This window comes from Sus scrofa, chromosome 2 (assembly GCF_000003025.6).
Source record: "Sus scrofa isolate TJ Tabasco breed Duroc chromosome 2, Sscrofa11.1, whole genome shotgun sequence".
In the NCBI taxonomy this organism is placed as follows: Eukaryota; Metazoa; Chordata; class Mammalia; order Artiodactyla; family Suidae; genus Sus; species Sus scrofa.
Window position 1 is genome coordinate 47,164,050 of NC_010444.4, and position 23,108 is coordinate 47,187,157.

At 50.3% G+C, this 23,108-nt stretch overlaps 1 protein-coding gene across 1 annotated transcript in view; it reads right to left on the bottom strand.

Moving 5' to 3' along the window:
- The window catches only part of MICAL2 (microtubule associated monooxygenase, calponin and LIM domain containing 2), a 259,613-nt gene that overhangs the window by 121,575 nt on the left and 114,930 nt on the right, over window positions 1-23,108 (bottom strand). Inside the window, 9 exon segments of the mRNA XM_021083313.1 lie at window positions 6,624-6,730; window positions 7,126-7,325; window positions 8,522-8,669; window positions 9,759-9,849; window positions 10,776-10,902; window positions 11,740-11,855; window positions 13,597-13,854; window positions 18,381-18,481; window positions 22,449-22,604. Coding sequence (XP_020938972.1) covers window positions 6,624-6,730; window positions 7,126-7,325; window positions 8,522-8,669; window positions 9,759-9,849; window positions 10,776-10,902; window positions 11,740-11,855; window positions 13,597-13,854; window positions 18,381-18,481; window positions 22,449-22,604 — 1,304 coding nt within the window.

The following is a 23,108-nucleotide window of genomic DNA, read 5'->3' on the forward strand; positions in this document are numbered from 1 at the left end:
ATAGGAACTCCTTTTCCTATTCATTTTTTCCTGCCCTTTCACCCTAAGATATTTTGGGTGATTTCCCAGTGATTGAAAAGATTCTATATACTAAAAAGCATTTATTAAACTACTTGATGTTCTCCACTTAAAAGAAATCAAAGACATATATCTACCAATCTCATCATTTATTTGATCAGCACAAGATAGCCATGTTTCCATACTTAAGGGGATTTTAGCCCAAAGAAACCAACATTATATTTAGTTAGCTGGTGTAGCCTAACCCTGAGAAATTCAGATCAAGGTCATGGGAAAAGAGATGGCTATAGCAGGCAGTGACCCAAGAGCATGGCAACCACCATGATATTTAGGACGAGGGCCAGTGACACTGGCAAGGGAGCGCCTCCCTTTTTTCAATGGCAGAGCAGCACCGAGCCATGGGTTCAAGTTCGCAGATGACTTACTTCCCAGCTAAATGACCTTAGGAAAATCTCCCAACTTTTCTGACTTTAATTTCCTCACCTCTAAGATATTACACCCTCTGGCTCATAAGTAAGTTACTCTAAGGATGAATGAAAATCATGCATGGAAGATGAGGTGCTATATTAGTGTTGGACATTTTTCTTTTCTTTTTCTTTTTTTTTTTTTTTTTGTCTTTTTAGGGCCACACTCACGGCATATGGCATATGGAGGTTCCCAGGCTAGGGGTCAAGTCAGAGCTACAGCTGCGGCCTATGCCACAGCCACAGCAACTCGGGATCTGAGCTAGGTCTGCAACCTACACCACAGCTCACGGCAACATCCCATTCTTAACTCACTGAGCGAGGCCAGGGATCAAACCTGCAACCTCATGGCTCCTAGTCGGGTTCGTTAACCACTGAGCCACGACGGGAACTCCAGTGTTGGACATTTTAAGCTAGGCTGGTGCTAGTCCCAGAATTAGAAAATCTGGAATCTAGTCCCAGCTTTGACATGTACTTCCTGTATGACATCATGATAGAATCTCCCTAAGACCCAGTTTCCCCTCTTGAAAATGGGATGAGCATGCAACCCTTGCCTTCCTTAAAACGCAATGTAACGAGGAACAAATGAGCTACCTAGGACACTGCTGTGAGACAAAAATGTCAGCTCCACCACGGGTGCAGTACAGAAGGTCAACCCAACTAGTCCTACTCATCTGTTTAGACAATGAGCATCTTCGTTTAGTCAGTGCTCCTACAGGACGGGATGGGGACTATCATTTATGGGGCCCCTTCCACGTGCCAGAGAAGGAGCTCAGACCTGCAAGTCACCTTTGTTCCATGTCATCTTCAAGGCCATGCAATGGTCACTTTGCAGACAAGCAAAAGAACTTGGAGAGGTTTGAATGTGTGCTGAATCCCCAGCAGACCCACACAGATATTTGTTGGGTGGCTACAATGTGCACCCGCATTTTGTAAATCAGAGCAGGATCACAGGCTGTGGTACAGAGGACAGGAGCGTAATCATCCTCACTGCAACCTGCAGACCACAGGTTCCCTGGGCAGGAAAAGGGGCAGGGGTGGTGTGTCACACGTCACTCAAATCTGCACTGGCCGAGCATGGCAGCCTCCGGACCTGGTGCTCTTGACTCCCTAAGTCGTCTTCAAGTCTCTGACCTGACAAGTATGAGAAGCCTAGCAGGTGCTTTGGCTGCTGGGTGGGTGGTTCTGTAAGAACCACTGGGAAGGAGGAGTGAGAAGAACTTAGGAATTCGCCCTAGGAGATCAGCTCCCTGGGGCAGGGCCCTTGGCTGCCTTGTTCATGGCTGCTCCCCAGAACTGAGAAGAGAACTCAGCATAAAACAGATTCTCAGTAAGTGAGCCTGTGTTGAATGAATGGGCGGATGGAGAAGGTGCTTTCTTATATAAGGGCCCCTGGATCTTTGGAAAGTGTCTGAGCAGGAGAGTCAAGAAGAAGAGAGTTGGGAGGGGGACCCCCCCCGGCTCAGACCAGACACTGATCTGATTCATGCTTTGTAAATCTCACTCCATGGGGACCAGTGCTGGTGGAGGACCTGGGTCAGAATCAGCCAGCTGAGCAGGATCAATCCTGGGGCCACTGAGGCTTCTGCGATGGGCTTTCCAGGGACAAATGACAACTTCTGTCCCAAGGAAAGGGCCCAGAATGGGAAAAACAAAAATTAGGCACACCAAGTATGTATGTCGTGTCATGTGTATCATGACTGAAGTGGCCATAAACCCAGGTACTACCCATGTGCCGTAAGTCTAGGAGAGCACAGAGTCTAGGTGTGTGTGTGTGTGTGTACACCCACGTGCACACACAGAAGGACAGAAACACATACGCTGTGCTCAGATGTCACCTGTGTGCATGGTGACATGAGCTCTGGAGTCTCTCAGAACTGTCCCACACCCCAAGGCATCTAGATGCTGACTAGGACAGAGGTAGATCTGCAGAGGCAGACCAAGGGTTTCTTTAAGAGGAAAACAGAATCCCCAAGCTCTGGGAGTTTCTTTCGTGGCTTAGTGGGTAACGAACCCAACTAGGATCCCTGAGGATGCAGGTTCGATCCCTGGCCTTGCTCAGTGGGTGAAGGATCTGGCATTGCCATGAGCTGTGGCGTAGGTCGCAGACGCGGCTCGGATCCCGCGTTGCTGTGGCTCTGGCGTAGGCCAGCAGCTATAGCTCTGATTCGACCCCTAGCCTGGGAACTTCCAAGCGGCGGGGGGAGAAAAAAGGAAAAAAATCCCAAGTTCTTCTCCCCAGGCATAGGCTGTCCAGGCTGCAGCGCTAACCATCCCCTGGTAGGTTACCACTCACCAGAGACACAACCCTCTTGGCAAGGAATGGGAACATTATTCTCTCCAAAAGTAAACAAGTTCCTGGATGGAGGGGAATGTCTTCAGCTTGTCCGAAGTTGTTATCTTTTGCTGGAATTTGGATGTTATCAGGGAAGTAAGATTAAGGAGGGAAGAAGAATTTAACACCAACACTGAAAACCTGGAGGGAGCGAGATTGTGAAGACCCACTCAGGAGAGAAACGGTAAACCCTCTCCAGATTAAGGCACCACGTTGTAAACAAATGTGGACCATGGGCCACTCAGTCCCTGTACCAAGATGCTCCTCTAAAGTTAGTGGTGGTGGGGGGGGCAGTGACGAGGGATGGGGAGGGGGCGAGGGTGACCACAGATGCACCTGTCCTCACAGATCGTGTGGGCTCTGGTGTACATAATCACATAAGCATAGCCTAGCCTGCACCTCTCATCCAGAGGGGCACCTGAGCCAGCCCAGTGAGGGCTTTGTGTCTAATTGCACTGATATCTTCTGGGTGTGATTGCAGAAGCTGCTGTGTGAGCAGCTTGCCGTCTCCTGGGCAGACATCCTCTGTGCGTGTCCAGGGGAAACTGCAGCGGACCCAGTCCTCTTTGCCCGTGAGACAAGGTCCAGACCAAAGAGAATGGCAAATCAATTCCCTAAACTAAAAAAAGGATCCAGGGGTGCAGAGGAAACGAATCCAACTCTTATCCCTGAGGACGCAGGTTCGATCCCTGGCCTCGCTCAGAGGGTTAGGGATCTGCATTGCTGTGAGCTGTGGTGTAGGTTGCAGATGCGGCTCAGATCTGGCTTTGCTGTGGCTGTGGTGTGAGTGGGCAGCTGTAGCTCCGATTCGACCCCTAGCCTGGGAACTTCCATATCCCATGTGGGTGTGGCCCTAAAAAGCAAAAAATAAAAATAAAAGTAAAATAAAAAAGGATCCAGATACAAGAAGCCACATGGGAAAAGGGGGCGAAACTACTTTATATGTGAGCTGACTATCACGCTGGTGTTGAGTGGTGGAGAGTATGCTGGAGTGTTTCAGGATCAGGCCAGAATATGACTCAGTGGGCTTACGAATCCACCAACCCATCCAGAGGACACACTCCCTCCGTTTGAGGACTAAGGATGGAGCAACTAAGGCCCACATGCAGCACTTACTTCAATGACTCAACCTCTCTACCATCTGAGGAGCGGGGCAAACTTTAGACATTCAATGGGACTGTGTGAGGGAGTAGATCTGTGGATGTGAACCACTGTCAAGACGGGCACCCAAGGAGCATGCCCTGGAGGAGCCTGGACGTGGGCCCGGATGAGCCAGGGCTGGGCTGGGCAGAGCCCATACATCCCTGCTGCCCTTGCTAACAGAGCCAGGGTGAGGCAGAGCGAGGCCTTGGCAGCCCCCAGGGGGCCTGGAGGGCCTGGATGACAGCTGCCTTTGGACTATTCCCACCTCCTGGGCCAGGGCTGGCCAGGCTATTTCGATTCAATCACTCTGTAAACAGAGGTGTGGTGAGTGAAAGGTTGAAACATTCCTCTCCAGTTCCCAGCTATGGGCTAAGGGGTAGGAGCAAACTGGGTAAATGGAGAAAGTGGTGCATGTCTGGCTCAGAGCTTCCAGAAAGGCAGCAGTGGCTTGACTGGGATGGAGGAGCCCAAAGCAGGGGTCCTCGGTTTTCAGAGGCAAAGCTGCTAGGCTGGGGTGGGCCAAGCCCACAACTTATGCTCAGGGTGACCTCTGCTGGTTATGGGGCCTCCTGCAGCACCTCTGAGGGGGCAGCTCGGGGAGCAGAGGGGGACAGAGCAGTGGGTGCATCTCAGCCTTTCAGACCCCACACTCTCGCTCCCCAGCCCCAGCCCCCCAGCCTGTCCCTCCTTAGACAGGGCGTGCAGAGCACGAAGGACCCAGCTCCTGACATCAGCACAACCACTGCAACATTCCAGAGAGCGCCACCCTCAATGGAAAAAGTGACCACTGATCCCACAGCCCAGGGAAAGAAAGGAGATCATGCAGCCCTAGCCCCATCCTGGGTGGAAAGGCCAGCAGGACCAGGCATGACTGGCCAGTGGTTAAGAGCCTGTTGGCAGCCCAGAGACAATGAGATGCCTGCAGAGGCCTGCAGCCCTCCGCCAAAGAAGGGGAGGGAAGGTGAGCTCTGTGCGAGCCCCTGCAGCCCATCTCTGGACATTCTTTTTTTTTTTTTTTTTTTTTTGGTTTTTAGGGCTGCACCTGCAGCATATGGAAGTTCCTACATTAGGGGTCCACTCAGAGCTGTAGCTGCTGGCCTACACCACAGTCACAGCAATTCGGGATCGGAGCCACATCTGCGACCTATGCCACAACTCACAGCAACACTGGATCCTTAACCTGCAACCTCAGGGTTACTAGTTGGATTCATTTCCACTGAGCCACTAAGGGAACTCCAGGGCCTATGCTTTTTTTATCTGCGAAAAGGGCCCATCAAACAAGGTAACTTGTGTTATGCCTTCCATGGAGATGCCACCATTCACGTAAAACTATCATTTCTCACTAGGGCTGTGGTTTCCAAACGGTGCACCATGGCACCATAGTCAATTCACAGAGGAGCTGCAAGACATTTTAAATTTTCTAGGGAAGCTTGGTGATGTCTGTCACAGACGTTGCAAAATACCACTACCAAGTGATTTGGATATAACCACTCCACAAATGAAACTTTAAGGTCTGTCTTTCTTTATTTCTCTGTGTCTGTCTGTCTTTCTTCCTTCCTTCCTTCCTTTCTAATTTTATGGCCACATCCATTTCATATGGAAGCTCCTGGGCTAGGAACTGAATCTAAGCCGTAGCTGAAACCTACACCACAGCTGCAGTAACACCAGATCCTTTAACCCACTGCACTGGGCCGGGAATTGAACCTATACCTCTGTACTGACCTGAATCGCTGCAGTTGGACTCTTAACCCACTGCACCACAGTGGGAACTCCTTTAAGGTATTTCTTTTGATCTGAGGGCAGTGTGAAAAAAATTACTAAGACATTAGGGTGGGAGTTTCCACTGTGGGGCAGTGGAAATGAATCCGACTAGTATCCATGAGGATAGGGGTTCGATCCCTGGTCTCGCTCCATGGGTTAAGGAGCTGGCATTGCTGTGAGCTGTGGGGTAGGTTGAAAAAGTGGCTTGGATCTCGCATTGCTGTGGCTATGATGTAGGCTGGCAGCAGGAGCTCTGATTTGACCCCTAGCCTGGGAACTTCCATATGCTCCAGGTGTGGCCCTAAAAAGCAAAAAAAAAAAAAAAAAAAAAAAAGCAGGAGAGACACTAGGGTGCCACAAGTTGAGAAAGTTTGGGAACCTCTTTTTTAGGAGGTCCTCAAAGGAAAGGTCCATATTTTACACAGCTCTGTGTATTTGCTCCCCTCATCAAAAAGAAACAAAACACTCAGCCTTAAAGTTGGCATAAAGTTGGGCCCAATAAACATGTGTTGGATGAATGAATTAAAAAAAAAAAAGAACAGAACAGAATGTGCAATTGTAGCCTCACCATCTGCCTCTGCTACTGAATGGCCATCATGTTCCTGATCTAAACTGCTTAACAAAGTGAGAGCTGGTCTCCTCCCTACTCCTCCTCGGACGTACTTTCACAAATACTCACCAACCTGTCCTCTTGGCTCTCGACCCTGCCCTTCCTACAACCACGATAAAGGCTTTGAAGCTACATGGTGCAGGGGAACTTGACCGAGTCCCGCTCAAGTCTTCCGTGAGCGCTTGACATGTGCAATTTATCAGCATCAGCAGACCCGGGGCACAGCACTTCTGTTCCCACCAGTGCACCCATGGGCAGGGAGAAATTCAATAAAACCCAGCCTAAAACTTACTCGTGGAGTCCTCTTTCTTGGAAACGTGAGGTTGAGATAGTTGTGAGACATGGATGATTTGGCCAGGCTGAGGTCAGCATTCTCTCTGTAGTTTTTGCGCCAAGAATCTGTTAGGCAATAAAAGTAAGACAGAGATTCAGCTCCTGCCACTGCTCCCCCAAGGGAGAGATGTCACTGAGATAAAGTCCCTCCCCAAAAGAATCCAGATAATCCCCTCACTTCCAGCTGAAGCTGTCGGTGGCCTGTGTAGGAGGCTGCTCTGTCAGTAACCTCCCGGGGACGAGGGCAGATGCAGACCAGCTCCACGTGGCACCTGCCACATAGGACCCACTTACACACGTGGGTCTGGGTGGATGTGGTCCACCCCTGCTTGGCCTCAAAGGCAAAGGATGGCATGGGTCAGCCCCAGAAAAGGACACCAGGGTGAAGAGCAGCCGGATGTGGGTGCAGGGCAGATAGGGCTCAAGGGTCAGCAAAGCCTCGTCTGAAAGCCGGTCCTTACCCACAGGCCTCAGCGGGGTGCCCCGGAAGAGCTCATAAAACTTGGAGAGGTACAGGACCATGCTGAGCTTGTCGGGTTCCTGGGCTGATGCCATCTCTTTACCCGTGGTCACTGGCGGGATGCCAAACTCGCGCTCAGCCACATCAAATGCCAGCTGGTTGTTCTCCACAGCATCATCTTCGTTCAAAGCATCAAAGTTGCTGGAGAATCAGAACAAGGGGACGGTTCAGGGAGGGGACAGAGAGGTGTGAAGAGCTGAGCAAACTTAGCTGTAAGGAGCACAGTGGGTGATGCTGCCCCCGCTCCAATCCCTCTGCCACCACTGCTCCCCACCTTTCGGGAGGCGGGGGGAGGGGGGCGCTCTCAGCCAGAAGATGCCAATCCTGTCCTCAGAGTGGGACCAAATCAAATCTGGGCCACGAGAATGTCACTGCTACCTATGCTGAAACAATTATAAAATGACTGGAAAATCTATGAGCTACTTGAGTTTTAAATACTTGCTTTATGTTCTTTTCTGTTGAATTACAGTAGTAATACGGGCTTCTTGTAAATAAAAGAATCAAGTTATAACATACAAAGTAGAGTTCCTTTTGTGGCTCATCGGAAATGAATCTGACTAATACCCGTGAGGATGCAGGTTCAATCCCTGCCCTCGCTCAGTGGGTTAAGGAGCCAGTGTTGCCGTGAGCTGTGGTGTAGGTTACAGACGTGGCTTGAATCCTGCGTCGCTGTGGCTGTGGTGTAGGCCGGTGACTACAGCTCTAATTTAACCCCTAGCCTGGGAATCTCCATATGCCGGGAGTTCGGCCGTAAAAAGTCAAAAACAAAACATACAAAGTAACAAGTGAGAGCCCTGTCCCCTTCTCAAGGCAACTTCACTTCCTCAAGGTACCAAATGAAAACCTTTACTAGGTTTCTGCTCAGCTTTCTGGATGAATGTGCTCACAGGCATGAGGTTACACTGTAGTTTATTTAAATGCAACATATGGAGTTCCCGTTGTGGCTCAGTGGTTAAGGAATCCGACTAGGAACCACGATGTTGCGGGTTCGATCCCTGGCCTCGCTCAGTGGGTTAAGGAGCCGTCATTGCCGTGAGCTGCGGTGTAGGTCACAGACGCAGCTCGGATCCTGCATTGCTGTGGCTGTGGTGTAGGCAACAGCTCCAATTAGACCTCCATATGCTGCGGGTATGGCCCTAAAAGGACAAAAGACAAAAAAAAAAAAAAAAAAAAAGGATGCAAAAAGAAATAACCAACCAAACAACCAAACAAAAGAAAAAGAAACATTGAACCAAGTCCTGAAGATTCTATATCTAGAACAGCCCTGATCTCCCTTGGCTCCAGGGGCCCCTGGGGCCACGAGGGGCTGGGCAGATCCAGCCAGGCCCCAGACTCACATCAGCTCAGGCCGGAAGCGGTGGATGATGGCACACAGGGCCAGGCCACTCCTCCAGGACGTGGTCAGGTCAGTGACGTTGACATGCTGGTAGCCCTCAGTCTGCTGCTGGCACCAGGTTAAGAGCTTGCTGGGCCGGATGTCTGACTCTGCAGCAAGAGGAGACAGACACGCAGTGAAGCACTTGGGGGAAATTCAGCAGGTCCCCCAGGGACCCCCTCTGACTGCCACCAGGGGTGGATTCGAGGGGGAACAGCACTGAGAGGGGCGGTGGGCACAGATGCAGCCCCCCTGAGGGGGCCCTGTTGAGAGCATCCAGGAGGGCAGGATGCTGGGGCAGGAAGAGTGCTTTCCTGCAGTAAAGACCCCCTCTGGCCAGATCCCAGTTAGAGGCTTGGACCACAGTGGTAAGGATGACACGGACTCTGCCAACAACATGCTCATCCCGTGGGGAAGACAGACGTGGAAGTGGGTGACAATGCCAGAGAAAGCAGATGCCGGGGGAGCATATGAGCAGGTTTGCCTGAGTCTGCCAAGGCAGGGGAACTCGCCAAAGAAAGGGTCATGGTGGAGGTGCTTCTGGATGAGTATCTAGGAACTTGTCAGGCAGAAGGAGATCTCCAGGAAAAGAGGACTGTGCCGTGGCAAAAACCTGCCATGTTATGTGGGATGATTTATTATGAGCTGGGAGCAGCAGGGCACATGGATATGAGGGCAGGGAGGAGTGGCTGGTGAGGCAGAGTTTGCCCAATGGCAGGCAATACATAAGGCCTGGGCAGGTGCATCTTTCAGCAGGATGGTGATATGAACACAGCTGGATGGATGCTGGGAAGTTAGTCATTTAGTCATCCCTTCCCTCTGCCGCTGACCACCAACCAGCCTTGTGCCCAGTGCTGTGCCAGGCCCTGGAAGATCAGGAAAAGAGGGAAGCTTGCTATCTAGCTGGGGAGATGAGACCTCCATACCGGAAACAGGAAAAGAAAAGCTAGTGCCAGGGAAGTGATGTCAGTTCACTTTAATGTGCCAAGCACTCGCCTCTAATCCACACGAGGACCCTGTGGTTGGTACTGTGGTTGCCCCAGTTTTACAGATGAGAAAACTCAAGTGTAGAAAGGAGAGTCACCTGGCCAAGGTCACACAGGTCATCGGAGCAGAGCCAGGATGGATGCAAGGCTTGTGCCCCGCCAACAACATAACAGTCCTCCCTGCAGAGTTGGGATCCCAAGAGGCCCACTTACCCCGCCTGGAGAGGCCGACAGATCTCCTCACTGAGCCTAGCCTCTCGAGAGGGCACTGGTGCAGCTCCTTAGTGATGTACAAATGCTTCACCTGGGGGCGAGAGGGACCACACAGCTGCCCACCAGTTTTCCCCCAAATCCTAGTTGCAGAACCTCTGAACCCACCCCATCCTCTCATCAACATCATGGTTGGCTAACCTTTCCTCCTCTAGCGGGAGGGCATGGCCTTCCGCCAGGGCACCCAAGCTGCCTGAGACAGAGCTGGGGATCTGTTATCCACCCAAATGTGAGAGAACTCAAGTGTAATATGTGTAATTGGTTAATTTTTTAAATTCACACCTTTCTCTTTTTTTTGCTTTCTAGGGCCGCATCCGTGGCATACAGAGGTTCCCAGGCTAGAGGTTCAATCGGAGCTACAGCTGGCAGCCTACGCCACAGCCACAGCAATGTAGGATCTGAGCCGCATCTGCGACCTACACCACCGCTCACGGCAACGCTGGCTCTTTAACCCACTGAGCGAGGCCAGGGATCGAACCTGCAACCTCATGGTTCCTAGTCGGATTTGTTTCCGCAACCTCATGGTTCCTAGTCGGATTTGTTTCTGCTGCGCCACAACAGGAACACCCATACCTTTGCGTTATTGATTGAAGAGGTAGGAGGTTGTGTGGCTCTAAGTCAATGGGACTAGACTCTAGGGCCTGGAGTGCAAAGGACTTGATATTTGATCAAGTAGCTTATTTAAGAGGTAGGCGCAGCAAGCATATGCTCAGTGATAAACACATGTAAATTCACATCCGTGTGTGGACATACGCTTACATGGGGTCTATTTCTCGTCTGTGGGCTTAGAGAGATGCTGACTTGACTCTGTAGCTTTGCTAGAGAGAGGAATTGTCCCCCCTTTAAGCCAAGGGTCATTAGTGGCCTCAGGCCCAAGGATGTACCAAGAGTCTAGGTGCCCTACCTCTTCCCACTGCTCTGTGCACGGTGCCCCAGATGGGACTCCACGGAGGGCCTTACCTGATGGGGCCTCACACAGTTTGAGTTGAGGTTTGGGTACCGTGTCCCGGGGTCCAACGTGTACTGCTCAAAGTTCTTGTTGATGTTCTCTGGGGTTGTCTGAGGTAAGAGCCGGTAAAGACTTTCTCTGGAGTGAAGCGGAGCCCAGGAGTCAAAGATTGCTCTTGTAGCCTTGGGCCTTGGTCCCCACCCCTCCCCCTGTCCCCCCTTCCCTTGTTTTCAAGAGCTTTTTAGATGTGTTTGTATAACCCTTCCCAGCAATTCCTGGCCCTCCTGGTTCCTGAGATCTGCAAAGCAGGACAGGGGCAACAGGGCTGAGAGGAAGCAGGAGGGAGTCTGGGAGGCAGGGATGCTGGCCTCCCCCACTGGGCAGAGGGCAGGGACTCAGAACTGGCAGCCCAGCAACCTGCAGTTTTGTTTTAACCACCCCTCAGCCACGCTGCCTCCTGGGGCTGGTCCCCCGTGACCACAAATCTCCACACCCAAGCCCAGCAGAGGCCTCTCCCCTCCCGCCAGCTCTGACTTCTCCTGGTTCCCCAGCTGTCACAGCCACGTGGCCAGCAGCAGGGGTCTGGGTGGAGGTCCAGGATCTCAGCAGCAGAAGCGACCTAGGAGATCAGCTCCCACTAGGATCAGGCTCAGTGCTGCAATGGAAGCTTCCCCTCGACCTCTTCTGGCTCCTCAGGGTCTCAGCAGTGCCAAGGACCCCGACTTGTGGGTACCAGATGGTGATTCTCTTTGGTATCCAGTGCTTAAGGGCCTGGCTCCCAGGGAAAGTCGCTGACAGAGGTAGGTCACGATGGAGGAAGTTTCCTCAGGGACCCCAGTGATCAAATGAGGCCACATGGGGGGAAGGCGGACGAAAGAGGACAGAGGCCCCAGGTTTATGCAGCCTCGCTCCCTCTCCTGCTTGAGTTTTGACCCGGCCCTGCTCCCAGCTAAGGGTCCTGCTGTCAATAGTCACCTTTCGGCCAGCAGCTCCAGGGGAGGAGTGCCCTGGTCCCAGCTCTTCACCATCCATGCCGTGTCGAAGGCGGCCAGGAAGCCGCGGGCACAGCCAGTGCCCATGGGCCAGAATGGCTGCAAAGGAAACATGCAACGTTCTGGTTGACTCGAGTGATTCCCAGCCTGCCATCCCCTTCTTTCCAGCACTCGGAGATTGCCAGACCTGTGTGAGGCACGGCGTCGGGGTGGGGGGAGGACAGAAAGGTGACAGGGCAGCCCACTAGGATTCACCACAGACACAAATGGCTGTCGCACAAAGTCAGAGGCAAAGGTGCTATGACATAGGAATCATAAGACTGCCTCGGGGGCTCAAAAAGGCAGAGGCAAATTTTCACCCTAGGGAAGGGAGACTGAAATCAGGGAAAGCTTCAGAAAAGAACTGCAGTCGTGGAGTTCCTGTTGTGGCTCAGTGGTTAATGAACCCGACTAGCATCCATGAAGATGCGGGTTCGATCCCTAGCCTCACTGGGGGGTTAAGGATCTGGCAGTGCTGTGAACTGATATAGGTCACAGATACGGCTTGGATCTGTTGTTGCTGTGGCTGTGGTATAGGCCAGTAGCTACAGCTCCGATTCGACCCCTAGCCTGGGAACCTCCACATGCTGCAGGTGCAGCCCAAAAAAGACAAAAAATTCAAAATAAATTTAAAAATTCAAAAAAGAATGGCATTCATGCTGATTTTAAAGATTTTTAAGGATTCTGATCTTTTTTTTTTTTTTGTCTTTTTCTAGGGCCACACCCATGGCATATGGAGGTTCCCAGGCTAGGGATCTAATCAGAGCTACAGCTGCTGGCCTACACCACAGCCACAGCAACGCAGGATCTGAGCCGTGTCTGCAACCTACACCACCGCTTATGGCAACACCAGATCCTTAACCCACTGAGCAAGGCCAGGGATCGAACCCACAACCTCATGGTTCCTAGTTGGATTCGTTAACCAATGAGCCACGACAGGAACTCCAGGATTCTGATCTCCAGTGTGGGCAAAGTCTTGGTGGCAGGAAAATGATGAAGCCTGATGGAAAAACATCTCATATGGTTCGGGTGCAGCAGAAAGCACAGGAGGGGAACAGCGTGAGAGAAAGCTGCGAGGGAGGCCTGCGACAGAAGCAGAGGGAGTGCTGGGTGCTTAAGCAAGGAGCTGAGGTTATGGTCTGCACACCGTGGTGAGCAAGCCTTGATTCACCAAAGCTAAGTTCTAACTAAACTGTTCCGTGTGCACACAAAGCATGGTTTGAAATTTGATGCTAACTTGGGATAAATACATCCGCATTTTTTGGTCAGTGCTTACATTAAGATAAAAATTTATCCCTTCTGAAAGCATTCATTTAATCTAAGAAACCTCGCATCTGCAGATTTTCTGGGAAATAGTCTGAGCAGGGAGGCCATGGATGGAAACTAGATTTGGGGGCCCACACTCCTTTCTTGCTCCTATAAGATCTCTAGGCTCAAAGGCCACAGAGATCTCCCTGGAGGAAGAAGTCTTGGCTCAGCTAAGGATCTATACGCTCCAAGAAGATTGGCCCATGAAGTTGAGACAGGGGCTGCTTCATTTTGTAGTTCAACCACAAATTCAGTTCAGAAGAATTCAGAGGGGCAAGAGAAAGCTCTCCTGCTTGTACCCAGGCAGCATTGCTCCTCTGAACTTCATCCAAGGGCAGGCTCCGAGGCCAGGATGGGCTCAGCCGAGTCCTGCCAGTTGGCAAAGAGCCTGTCCTTTTCTGGGGCTGCAGGACGACGCACACTGCCAGTTAGAAGAGTCGTGTGGGGATCTGTGTCGCAGCAGCAAGGAGGGGGCTCCAAAGGCAGGTGGTACCTCAAGCAAGCTGTCGCCCACCAGGGCCACGAGCAGCTGGTGTGACTGTCGCTCGCGCACCAGGGCCGCGTTCTCGGAGGCGTACATGGACGTGAAGTCGAACATGGCCACGTCGGGCTGTCCGTAATGGTTCATGGCGAAGTCTAAAGACGGCAGCTGGTAATTGGTGGCAAAGTCTGCAGCTTCGCGTGCGTAGGAAAGCAGGTTGTCCTGGTTCACGTTCTCTGCGCACAGCAGCATCTCTGTGTCGATGTAGTCCTGGGGGAAAGAACAAGAGCATGGTGTCACAGCCTGCCGCTCGGAAGGCCAAGGATTCACACCCGCTTCTTCACCAAAGGACTTGGGGTGGGTTTGCAGAGAGGCTAATCAAAACAGAAATAGAAAATCAGGGCCAAGGGAATAAAGAGGAACCAAATCAGCCATCTGTGAGCATTAAGAGAGTTGTGATGAAGGATCAAATTTGGCGTTGAGCTTCCTGGCATCCAAAGCAAAAGGGAAATGTGATATATTACAGGGCTTTCCTTTATCAGAAAGAAGGAAGCACAGAAATTCCTTGGGGAGGCAATTTTTTCCTGGCAGTAAATTCTCAAAGAACTGTCTGACAGAGGAATTTTGATAGAGAACATTGTGTCATAATGAGCAGTGAACTCAATAGCGATCTTGCAGCAGATACAGAAGCTCATTTCCTAGGGCTGCTTCTTCTGATAACTTTGAATAAAAAGTAAAACACAGAAGAGTCAATAAGAGTAATTTTATAATGGACTAAGCTAAGCTACAGGGGTCCAGCAATGCTGTGGTGAGTGGTCAAATGAGTCCAAAAAAGAACCAGATGCCTGGTCTGACTCTTCAATCGTTCTCGGTTTATCCCTGCTCTCTACAGGCTGAGGGCTGCTCAGGGCCCTGCCCTGCTCTTGGAGTGTGAATTGTTACACTTCCCTGCTGGGGCGGGGGGTGGGGTGGGGTGGGGGAGAACCCTGAGCTTGGAGGACTAGGACTAGAGGGACCCTGGCCATGAACTCTTGGACGTCACCCAGAGACAAAGCTGCTCCTTGTGTGGCTACAAAGACGAAAAGACTATCTTTCCCAAAAGGTGATACTGAAAGTGCAAATCCCTTGGGCTGGGGCGTGGGGGCAGGGAACCAGCCTGTAAGACCAACTCGGGCCTTGGGGTCAGTGAGATCAACAGGTCATATTCCATCTCTGCTGTTTACTGATTATGTCAACTTGGGCAAGTTATGGAACGTCTCAGAGTTTCCGTAGTCTTCTTTGTAAAATGAGAATATCAAAATCTCCTGCACAGACTCATGGGAAGAGCAAATGAGACCGTGTATGTGAACTCCCCAGCCTGATGCCTGGGAACCGGGACGTGCTCAGTGAATGGGAATTCCTATCCCTAATTAAGTCAGGATGGTACAAACCACAGCATATGGCAAAGTGCATCTTGGACATCAGCAGGAGCATTTATAAAGGTCTTAGAAGGCACAGCCTCACCTACAAACAGTGACCTAGTGTCCATTTTCCTAACAGCCATGATTTCCCAGAAATTCTAATATGTCCACATCTGAACCATGTCACCTAAATCGAATCCAGCGCTGGCCCCTTTGTCAGGTCATGGCCTTCAGGCTGGGGCTCCTGTTATTCTCTTTCCTTTCTCAGACCTGTTCTTACATCACAGGTACACTCCCTCCCTGAAGGTGTGGATGAATGAAGTGAGAGATTTCAGAAATACCCCCTCTTCAAAACAGGCCACAAGCACCCTTGCGAGGACCAGGTGATGGACAAGTGCGGATATTGTACTACGAAGGCAGCCCTTGGTGCGGATGCCACACGCAGGAGTGTGGGGACCTGGCCAAGGGGCAGACACCCCCGGGATGACAGCCACCTGGCCCAGGGCTGCTGGGAGGGGCCTTGCAGGGTAGGAGGTCCCCGGTGAGTGAGTGGATGGCAGAGGCAGATTTGTAGGGAGCTGGTGAGAATGAAGATGAGAGAGAAAAATGGGGTCAGGACTATAATAAAGTAGGCAGAGCTGAAAAGGAGCACTAAATGAAGATAAAGCCAGTGGTGAATTGGGGCCCCATCTTCAGGCCTGGGGAACTGAAGAGAGGCTGGATCCTAGATGGAGGTGGGACAGTAAAAAGGGAAGCAGCAACATGAGAGAAGGCTGGGGAATCCTATAGGAATCTTTCCAAGCGTGGAGGTGGGAAAGGCTGTGGACCAGAAGAAAAGGTCAGGCGATGCTTGTTCACTGCTTCTAAAGAGGGTCAACTTCGCATCAAAGACCAGTGTGATGTGTATCTGTCCACTTCAACCACCTGGCAAACAAGCTCCCTCCTACTGAGGTCAGACCAAGCCTGCATGTGCATGGGCCAGTAGAGGTAGGGTCCAGGAGGGATGCTCTCCTGGGGGGAGCAAGATGGCCACAGTTGGGAGCCCAGAGGCAGGGTTTCCTGAGGAGAAACTTTACTCTCCCGGCAGTAGTCACAGAAAGAAGTCTGGAGATCAGCAGGAATCCCTGAGGAAGAAGGTCAGTCAGTCATTCAACAAACATTCCCTCAGCACCTTGTGTGTCTTAAGAAAGATGCAGACTTATACAGGGACAAGAAAACAGAGGACTTGCCATTCCTCTGGGAGCAAGAGAAGAATGTTAATTTAAGTAGTTCAGTGTAGACAGATCAACTTCCAGCTTAGGCAAATGCTATAGAACTTGGCTAGACACCTGGAGAGTAAAGTCAGGGCTCCTGAACCAAATGGTGTCCAGTTCTCCCACGTCCATCCATGGCCTCCAATTTCTAGAGTTTATATACTATACCCAGAGACCCTTCTGCACCAGCTCAGAAGATGCTCAGAGATGCTCTGAGGGAGAAGACAGGCCTTGGTGAGAACAACCACAGGCCTGGGATCTGTTCCCAGCTCCTGTAGCCATGGCAGGACCAGAGCGAGGCATTCCCACCTACCTGTGCCATGACACAGAACCTGGGACAGGAGCATAGAGGGGCTCTGATGAAAGCCAAGGAATCAAGTTACCATGGCAACATGTTGTGGCCAGGACAAAGACCCTGAGATGACCTGGAGGAACCTCAGCATCCCAAGAGGCCAGAGTCCTTGGCTAGTGAAATAGGAACCCCAAGTCAAACTTGGCCTGACTCCCCAGGGGTGGGCCTGCAAGAGCCTCCCAATCCCCTCCTCTGTGCCTGCACCCTAGACCCCAATTAGTTCTTCACTATCTGACACAGGCATCCCAACCAACAGGGGAGGTAACTTTGGGAGGGACACCTGTGGAGCAGAGGGAAAAAGGGGAACATGGCCTCGCCTCCCACAGACCGGGTCAGCAGGGGGGCACCAGATGTTGAAACCCACTGCTCACACATCTGCTGATTGTGCTACGTCAGTGTCATGAAACCCCCACTCCTCCCAATCCCACCCCATTCCTAACCTCCGGTCCAGCGACTCAGGCTCTCAGCAAAGGCCTGAGCTGATGTGGAGGAGGCCCAGGGGAGGGCTGGGTTACTAATGCCGCCCAGCCGGCTGCCAGCACAAGCTGGCGTGAGGACAGGCACATTCTTCTCTGACAAGCAGCAATGAATGGTCACCGTGCTGCCTGGGCTGCAGGCCGACACCGGAGAGCCGGTTGACCTTGGACTGCACGATCCTTATCTTGAGGCTATAGCAGCAGCAACAGGAATAGGGGCTCAGGGAGGGTTGAAGCCCAATCAAAGAAGCTGCCGTCCCAGGGCCGGCCACTCCATGTGCTCCTTTGTTGCAGCCCTGCTCTCTTGTTTGAGCATGAAAAGTGCACAGACAGGAAGCAGGGGCCAGGGAGCCAGCAGGACAAAAAAGCAGGTGTCCAAACCAGGCAGAGAAGTAATGGAGGGAATTGCCAAACCGACTTCAGGCCAAGTGCTCTTTACACATTTAAAAACTTATTCCTCTGAACAGCCCTTTTATTATTTATTTATTTGTGTTTCATCTTTTTAGGGCCTCACTCGTGGCATATGGAGGTTCCCAGGCTAGGGGTCGAATGGGAGCTATAGCTGCCAGCAGATGTCACAGACACAGCAACACCAGATCCAAGCTGAGTCTATGACCTACACTGCAGCTCATGGCCACCCTGGGTCCTTAATCCACTGAGCGAGGCCAGGGATCAAACCCATGTCCTCATGGATACTAGTTAGGTTCGTTAACCACTGAGCCACGACAGGAACTCCTGAACAGCCCTTGTAGACAGAAATTCTTATTCCCATTCTCCAGATGAGAAGACCGAGGTACAGAGAAGGCAAGCAGTTTAGTCACAGTCTTGAGTTAGAGACGGGCCCAAGCCGAGATTGAACTTGAGTCTTCTGAAGTGCAGTAGAGCTTTCCCCCACACCGTGACAACGGGGTGGCAGTGTGACGTTCACAAGGGAAAGTGCCTGTGTCCCACTAGGACAAGAAGCCCCCATCTTGCCTCCGAGTGATGTGTGACCCGCAGCAAAGGCGGCAGGGATAAATGAGAGATGTGGAAGGTAAAGACTCAGCTTGTCTCTTAGTGGAAAAAGCCCACCCTAACACCTGGCTGAGGCTCTAAGCATTGCCCCCAGCCCAGCTCTGCAGAATCACTTCTGCCTGAATTTGTCCGTGTGGGCTCCCACACCCAACACACACGCACCACCAAGGAGAAGGAAGTGGGGGGGTGGGGGGTGGTTGGTCCTTGCTCAGTCTCTGGCAGGATGACATCTGTTCCCCCTGATGCTGCCAGCCCAGGTCACAAAGGGAAAGACAGGACCTCACAGCCAGGAGATACATACATTAATGATGACACCTTTGTCAAGCAAGCTCTGCTTCTTGGCGGTCATGACAAAATAGTGGGTGCAGTCCTTGTAGTAAACAATGTTCTCAAGATCAATTCCTGAAAAGAGAAGGTGGATGGGCTCAGTATTACTTCTTCGGTGCCTTCTGTGTGTCAAGAGCTCTGCTTTGCCTCGATAAAAGTCTCATTACTTACCTGCAGCATATTCATGTTTATCAGACATACTGGTGGGGCAAAGATAAAACCTCACCCAAGTCAACATAGCTAGCTTTCACAGTCCCACAAAGTTACGATTCCTTTTCTTTTTTCTTTCCTTTTTTTTTTTTTGGTCTTTTTAGGGCCACACCTGAGGCATATGGAAGTTTCCAGGCTAGAGGTGGAATCAGAGCTGTGGAACTGGCCTACACTACAGCCACAGCAACGTCAGATCCAAGCCAATTCTGCAAGCTACACCACGGCTCACAGCAACGCTGGGTTCTTAACCCACTGAGCGAGGCCGGGGATTGAACCTGTGTCCTCATGGATGCTCGTCAGATTGGTTTCCGCTGAGCCAGGACAGGAACTCCCTACTCCTTTTCTTTTTAAAGGGAGATATAATATTGTGTAAGTTTAAGGTGTACAACATGTTGATTTGATACATAAGTGTATTGCAATATGATTAAGCCACTATTTCTTTTAAAAGTCATAAGGCCCTTCAGGGCTGTGGACCAGTATTTCGAGTCAGAGTTGAGTACATGCTGCAAGGAGGCACAGTGCTGTCTGTGGCATAGCAGCTAAGTGGCGACAGAATTAGGATCTGAACCTCAGCCTGTCGGATTCCAAGTCCCATTCACAGTGGCTTCGATGTGGCCAGAGATGCAAAAGAGCTGTGGGACTTCTCCAAAGACTGCTAAAGCATTTTTCTACCATCTTCCTGCTGTGTGCGAAAACCCACATACCCTGGTAGGAACAACTCAATTAGAGGACTGGGTTATATCTTTTTGGGCTTTTCACCAATTGCAAAACACTTTATAGACTAGGTTTCTGCATTTAAAGCAATGCTGTAGATGAGAGCTAAGGCAGTATTTCTCAAAGTCGGATCCCCAGCCAGCAGCAGAAGCATTACTGGAGAACTTCCTAGAAATGCAAATGATGGGGTCCTAGGAGTTCCCATCGTAGCTCAGTGGTTAATGAACCCTACTAGTATCCATGAGGATGCAGGTTCCATCCCTGGCCTTGCTCAGTGGGTTAAGGATCCAGCATTGCTGTGAGCTGTGATGTAGGTCGAAGATGTGGCTGGGATCCCACGTTGCTGTGGCTGTAGTGTAGGCTGGCAGCAGCAGCTCTGATTCGACCCCTAGCCTGGGAACTTCCACATGCCACAGGTGCAGCCCTAAAAAGACCAAAAAAAAAAAAAAAAAAAAATTGGGGGCCTGACCCCAGACCTACTGAATGGGAAACTCTAGTGGTCTGGCCAGCCATGTGTGCTTGAACAAGCCTTACAAGTGACTCTGATTCACCCTCAAGTTTGAGAACTACTGGTTTGGCTTTTTTTTTTTGAAGGGTAAAGGCAACTTATCGGCCGTTACCAGAGAGGCATATGGGGTAACCATGGAAACACCTTTATTACTGTTACATAGGAAACAGCCATCAAGGCAGAGGGCCCCCCAGAAGATCCAAGGAAATTCATCACTGTCACTCTGTGAGGGACATTGCTGTTGAACAATGGCAAAGGTGAGGACCACAGCAAAGTGAAAAAGGAAGCTCATTGAAACATTCGGAAAAACACACACAATGTCCTGTCATAATTTGTATTTGGTGGTTTATTTAAGCATTTATTTTCCTGTTTTTTTAGGTGGGGGGGGGCTAGAGAACTCCTAAATCATTCAAAATGACATAATATGCTGAAAGGAAATACTTTCTTTTTTTTTTTATAATTTTTTTTATTTTCCCACTGTACAGCAAGGGGGTCAGGTTATCCTTACATGTATACATTACAATTACATTTTTCCCCCCACTCTTTTTTTTTTTTTTAAAGTAGAATAATGCCACCCTGGTGACACTCAGAGGGCCATGCAGTGGACACACATCACTGGGGCCAGTGAGAGGCAGAATCTGGCTCAATAACTAATCCCCTTTCTAGAAAACTCTCTTATGGAAATAACCCAACAGAAGCAGTTTTATTGGTAACAGTAAATAACTGAAAGGTTTAAATCAGAGGTCCACAAGCTTTTTCCATAAAGGGCCAAAGAGTAAATATTTGGGCTTTGTGGCCCATCCGGTCTGTGTCACAAGACCTCATAGTGGAGCAGCCACAGGCACCACGGTAAACACCAGCCTGGCTGCATTCCAGTAAACCTGTATTCACAGACACTGGAACTTGAATTTCATAGAATTTTCAATTTGTCACAAAATATTCTTTTGATTTTTCTGGAGCCGTTCAAAAATATTAAAACCATTCTTAGCTTGAAGGCAGCACAAAAACACATGGCAGGCCATGGTTTGCCAACCCCTGGTTTAGATGCTTCAGCAGAGACAAGACATGTCCTTCATGGACTGTTCTGCCAAGCCCAACCATCAGGAAGACTAGGCACAAAGGACAATATTTCAAATCTGATGCTCAGTGAGGAAAGCGGAATCACAGAGTATTGACACTATGATGAAAGCCCTAGCCAAATAAAAAGTAAGGATGCTGGCAGAAAATCACAGAAAAGAACTATGTGAAAATGAAGACTATTCCCCTGCAAGGTGGTGCTGAGTGTTAATGATTTATTTTTAGTAGAAAATTTTATTTAAAATTGTTACACTTCCTTTTCAAGGAGAATTTTATTTATTTATTTATTTATTTATGTCATTTTAGGGCTACACCCTCGGCATATGGGGGTTCCCAGGCTAGGGGTCTAATCAGGGCTACAGCTGCTGGCCACAGCCACACCAGATTCAAGCTGTTATCTCCGACTGCACCACAGCTTACAGCAACACTGGATCCTTAAACCCACTGAGCGAGGCCCGGGATCAAACTTGCATCTTCACGGACACTGTGTTGGGTTCTTAACCTGCTGAGCCACAATGGGAACTTCTTTTCTGATTCATGATGGACTCCTCTCCTGATAGAAAATAAGCTCCAAGAGAGGGGTTTTGCTTGTTTTTGTCCATTGCTTTATCTCACATCCTTGAATAGCATTTGGCACATAGTAAACATTCAATAAATAGTTACTGAGTAAATGAATGCATCCTCTCTTTCCTCAAGACTGCAGCTGGGGGACAACGGATGCCCCTGTGTGAGTGTCGCTCCACTCCCTCCCTAGCATCCCCGGACATCCCTTGGGGGAAGGACAACTGGCCCACTGAAAAAAGTACCTATGCTTCTTCAGGGAGCACCCAGAGGTTACTGGCTCCCCCTCAGAGCGCTTCGTGACCCTCACACTGACCTTGGGCATGGACCTACCAGCCTGCATTAGGATGGTTTATGTGGCTGTCCCTCCCTGGTCAAGGAGCCACTGTTGGGAGGGGACTGTGTCAACTGGACTTTGTATCCCATGATATTGAGCATTCAACAGGCACTCAGTAAATGTCTCCCGAGTAAATACATGTTTTTTTTTTTTTTTTTTTTTTTTTTTTTTTTTGGTCTTTTTAGGGCCACACCCGGGACATTCCCAGGCTAGGGGTCTAATCCGAACTGCCTGCCTATGCCACAGCCACAGCTACACGCGTTCTGAGCTGGGTCTGCAACCTACACCACAGCTCATGGCAACGCCGCCAGCTCCTTAACCCACTGTGCGAGGCCAGGGATCGAACCCATGTCCTCACGGATACTAGTCAGATTTGTTAACTACTGAGCCAGGATGGGAACTCCATGTTTATCTACTTTCATGTACTACATCTAGAACTTCCCTTCAAGACTCTCTCTTGTCCCTGAAGGAATTCTGTTCATTATTACCGTAAAGAGGAATCCCTGCTTCCACATTATCAGAATGAGTTTCCAAGTCCCAAGAGCTGGGAAAGCCAGCTGCCCCCCTGTGCATTTCAGAGAAGCAGGGACAATGGCCCAATTTGTGGCCAAGTTTGGAAAAGGTGAAGGTCCCACCTGTTTCTTCTTTAAGGTCCTGAAAAAACTTCTGATTGAAGATGAAAGCCACGCCACTAATCTCTTCCACCTTGGCCTCAGCTGTGCTGTTTCTGTTTATGAAGTTGGCGGTGATTGCAATAGCCAGCTTCCCACGGAATTCTTTTCTTCTGAACCCTGTGTGAGGAAGAGGGGAAACGTGGGTCTTTCTTCTGGTTTGGTGTGAAAACTGAAAAAGATGACTGAGAGAGCTCTTCTCAGATGGCCCACAGGCCAGTGAAGCCAGACTCTTGGATCTCTAGAGAAGAGTGGCAGGACCAAGGTTTGTATCTGAGGAAGAAACCCGTCCGAGGCCTAAGTCAGTGGGACTTTTTCCTTTTCTGAAATTTTGCGCACCAATAATCCTGGCTAAGCTGCCACAAACAAAAGGCTAAAGTGCACTTCTCCAACAATCATAAGGCCAGCCTTTAGGAGATGTGTTCGGCATTGCTTCTGGGTAGTTGAAAGACCCATGGGCATTTTAAACTTTTTGTTTTCCTTTATTTTTTATTTTTATTGATTTATTTATTATTATTATTTTTTTTTTTTTTGTCTTTTTGCTATTTCTTTGGGCTGCTCCCGCGGCATATGGACGTTCCCAGGCTAGAGGGCCAATCGGAGCTGTAGCCCCCGGCCTACGCC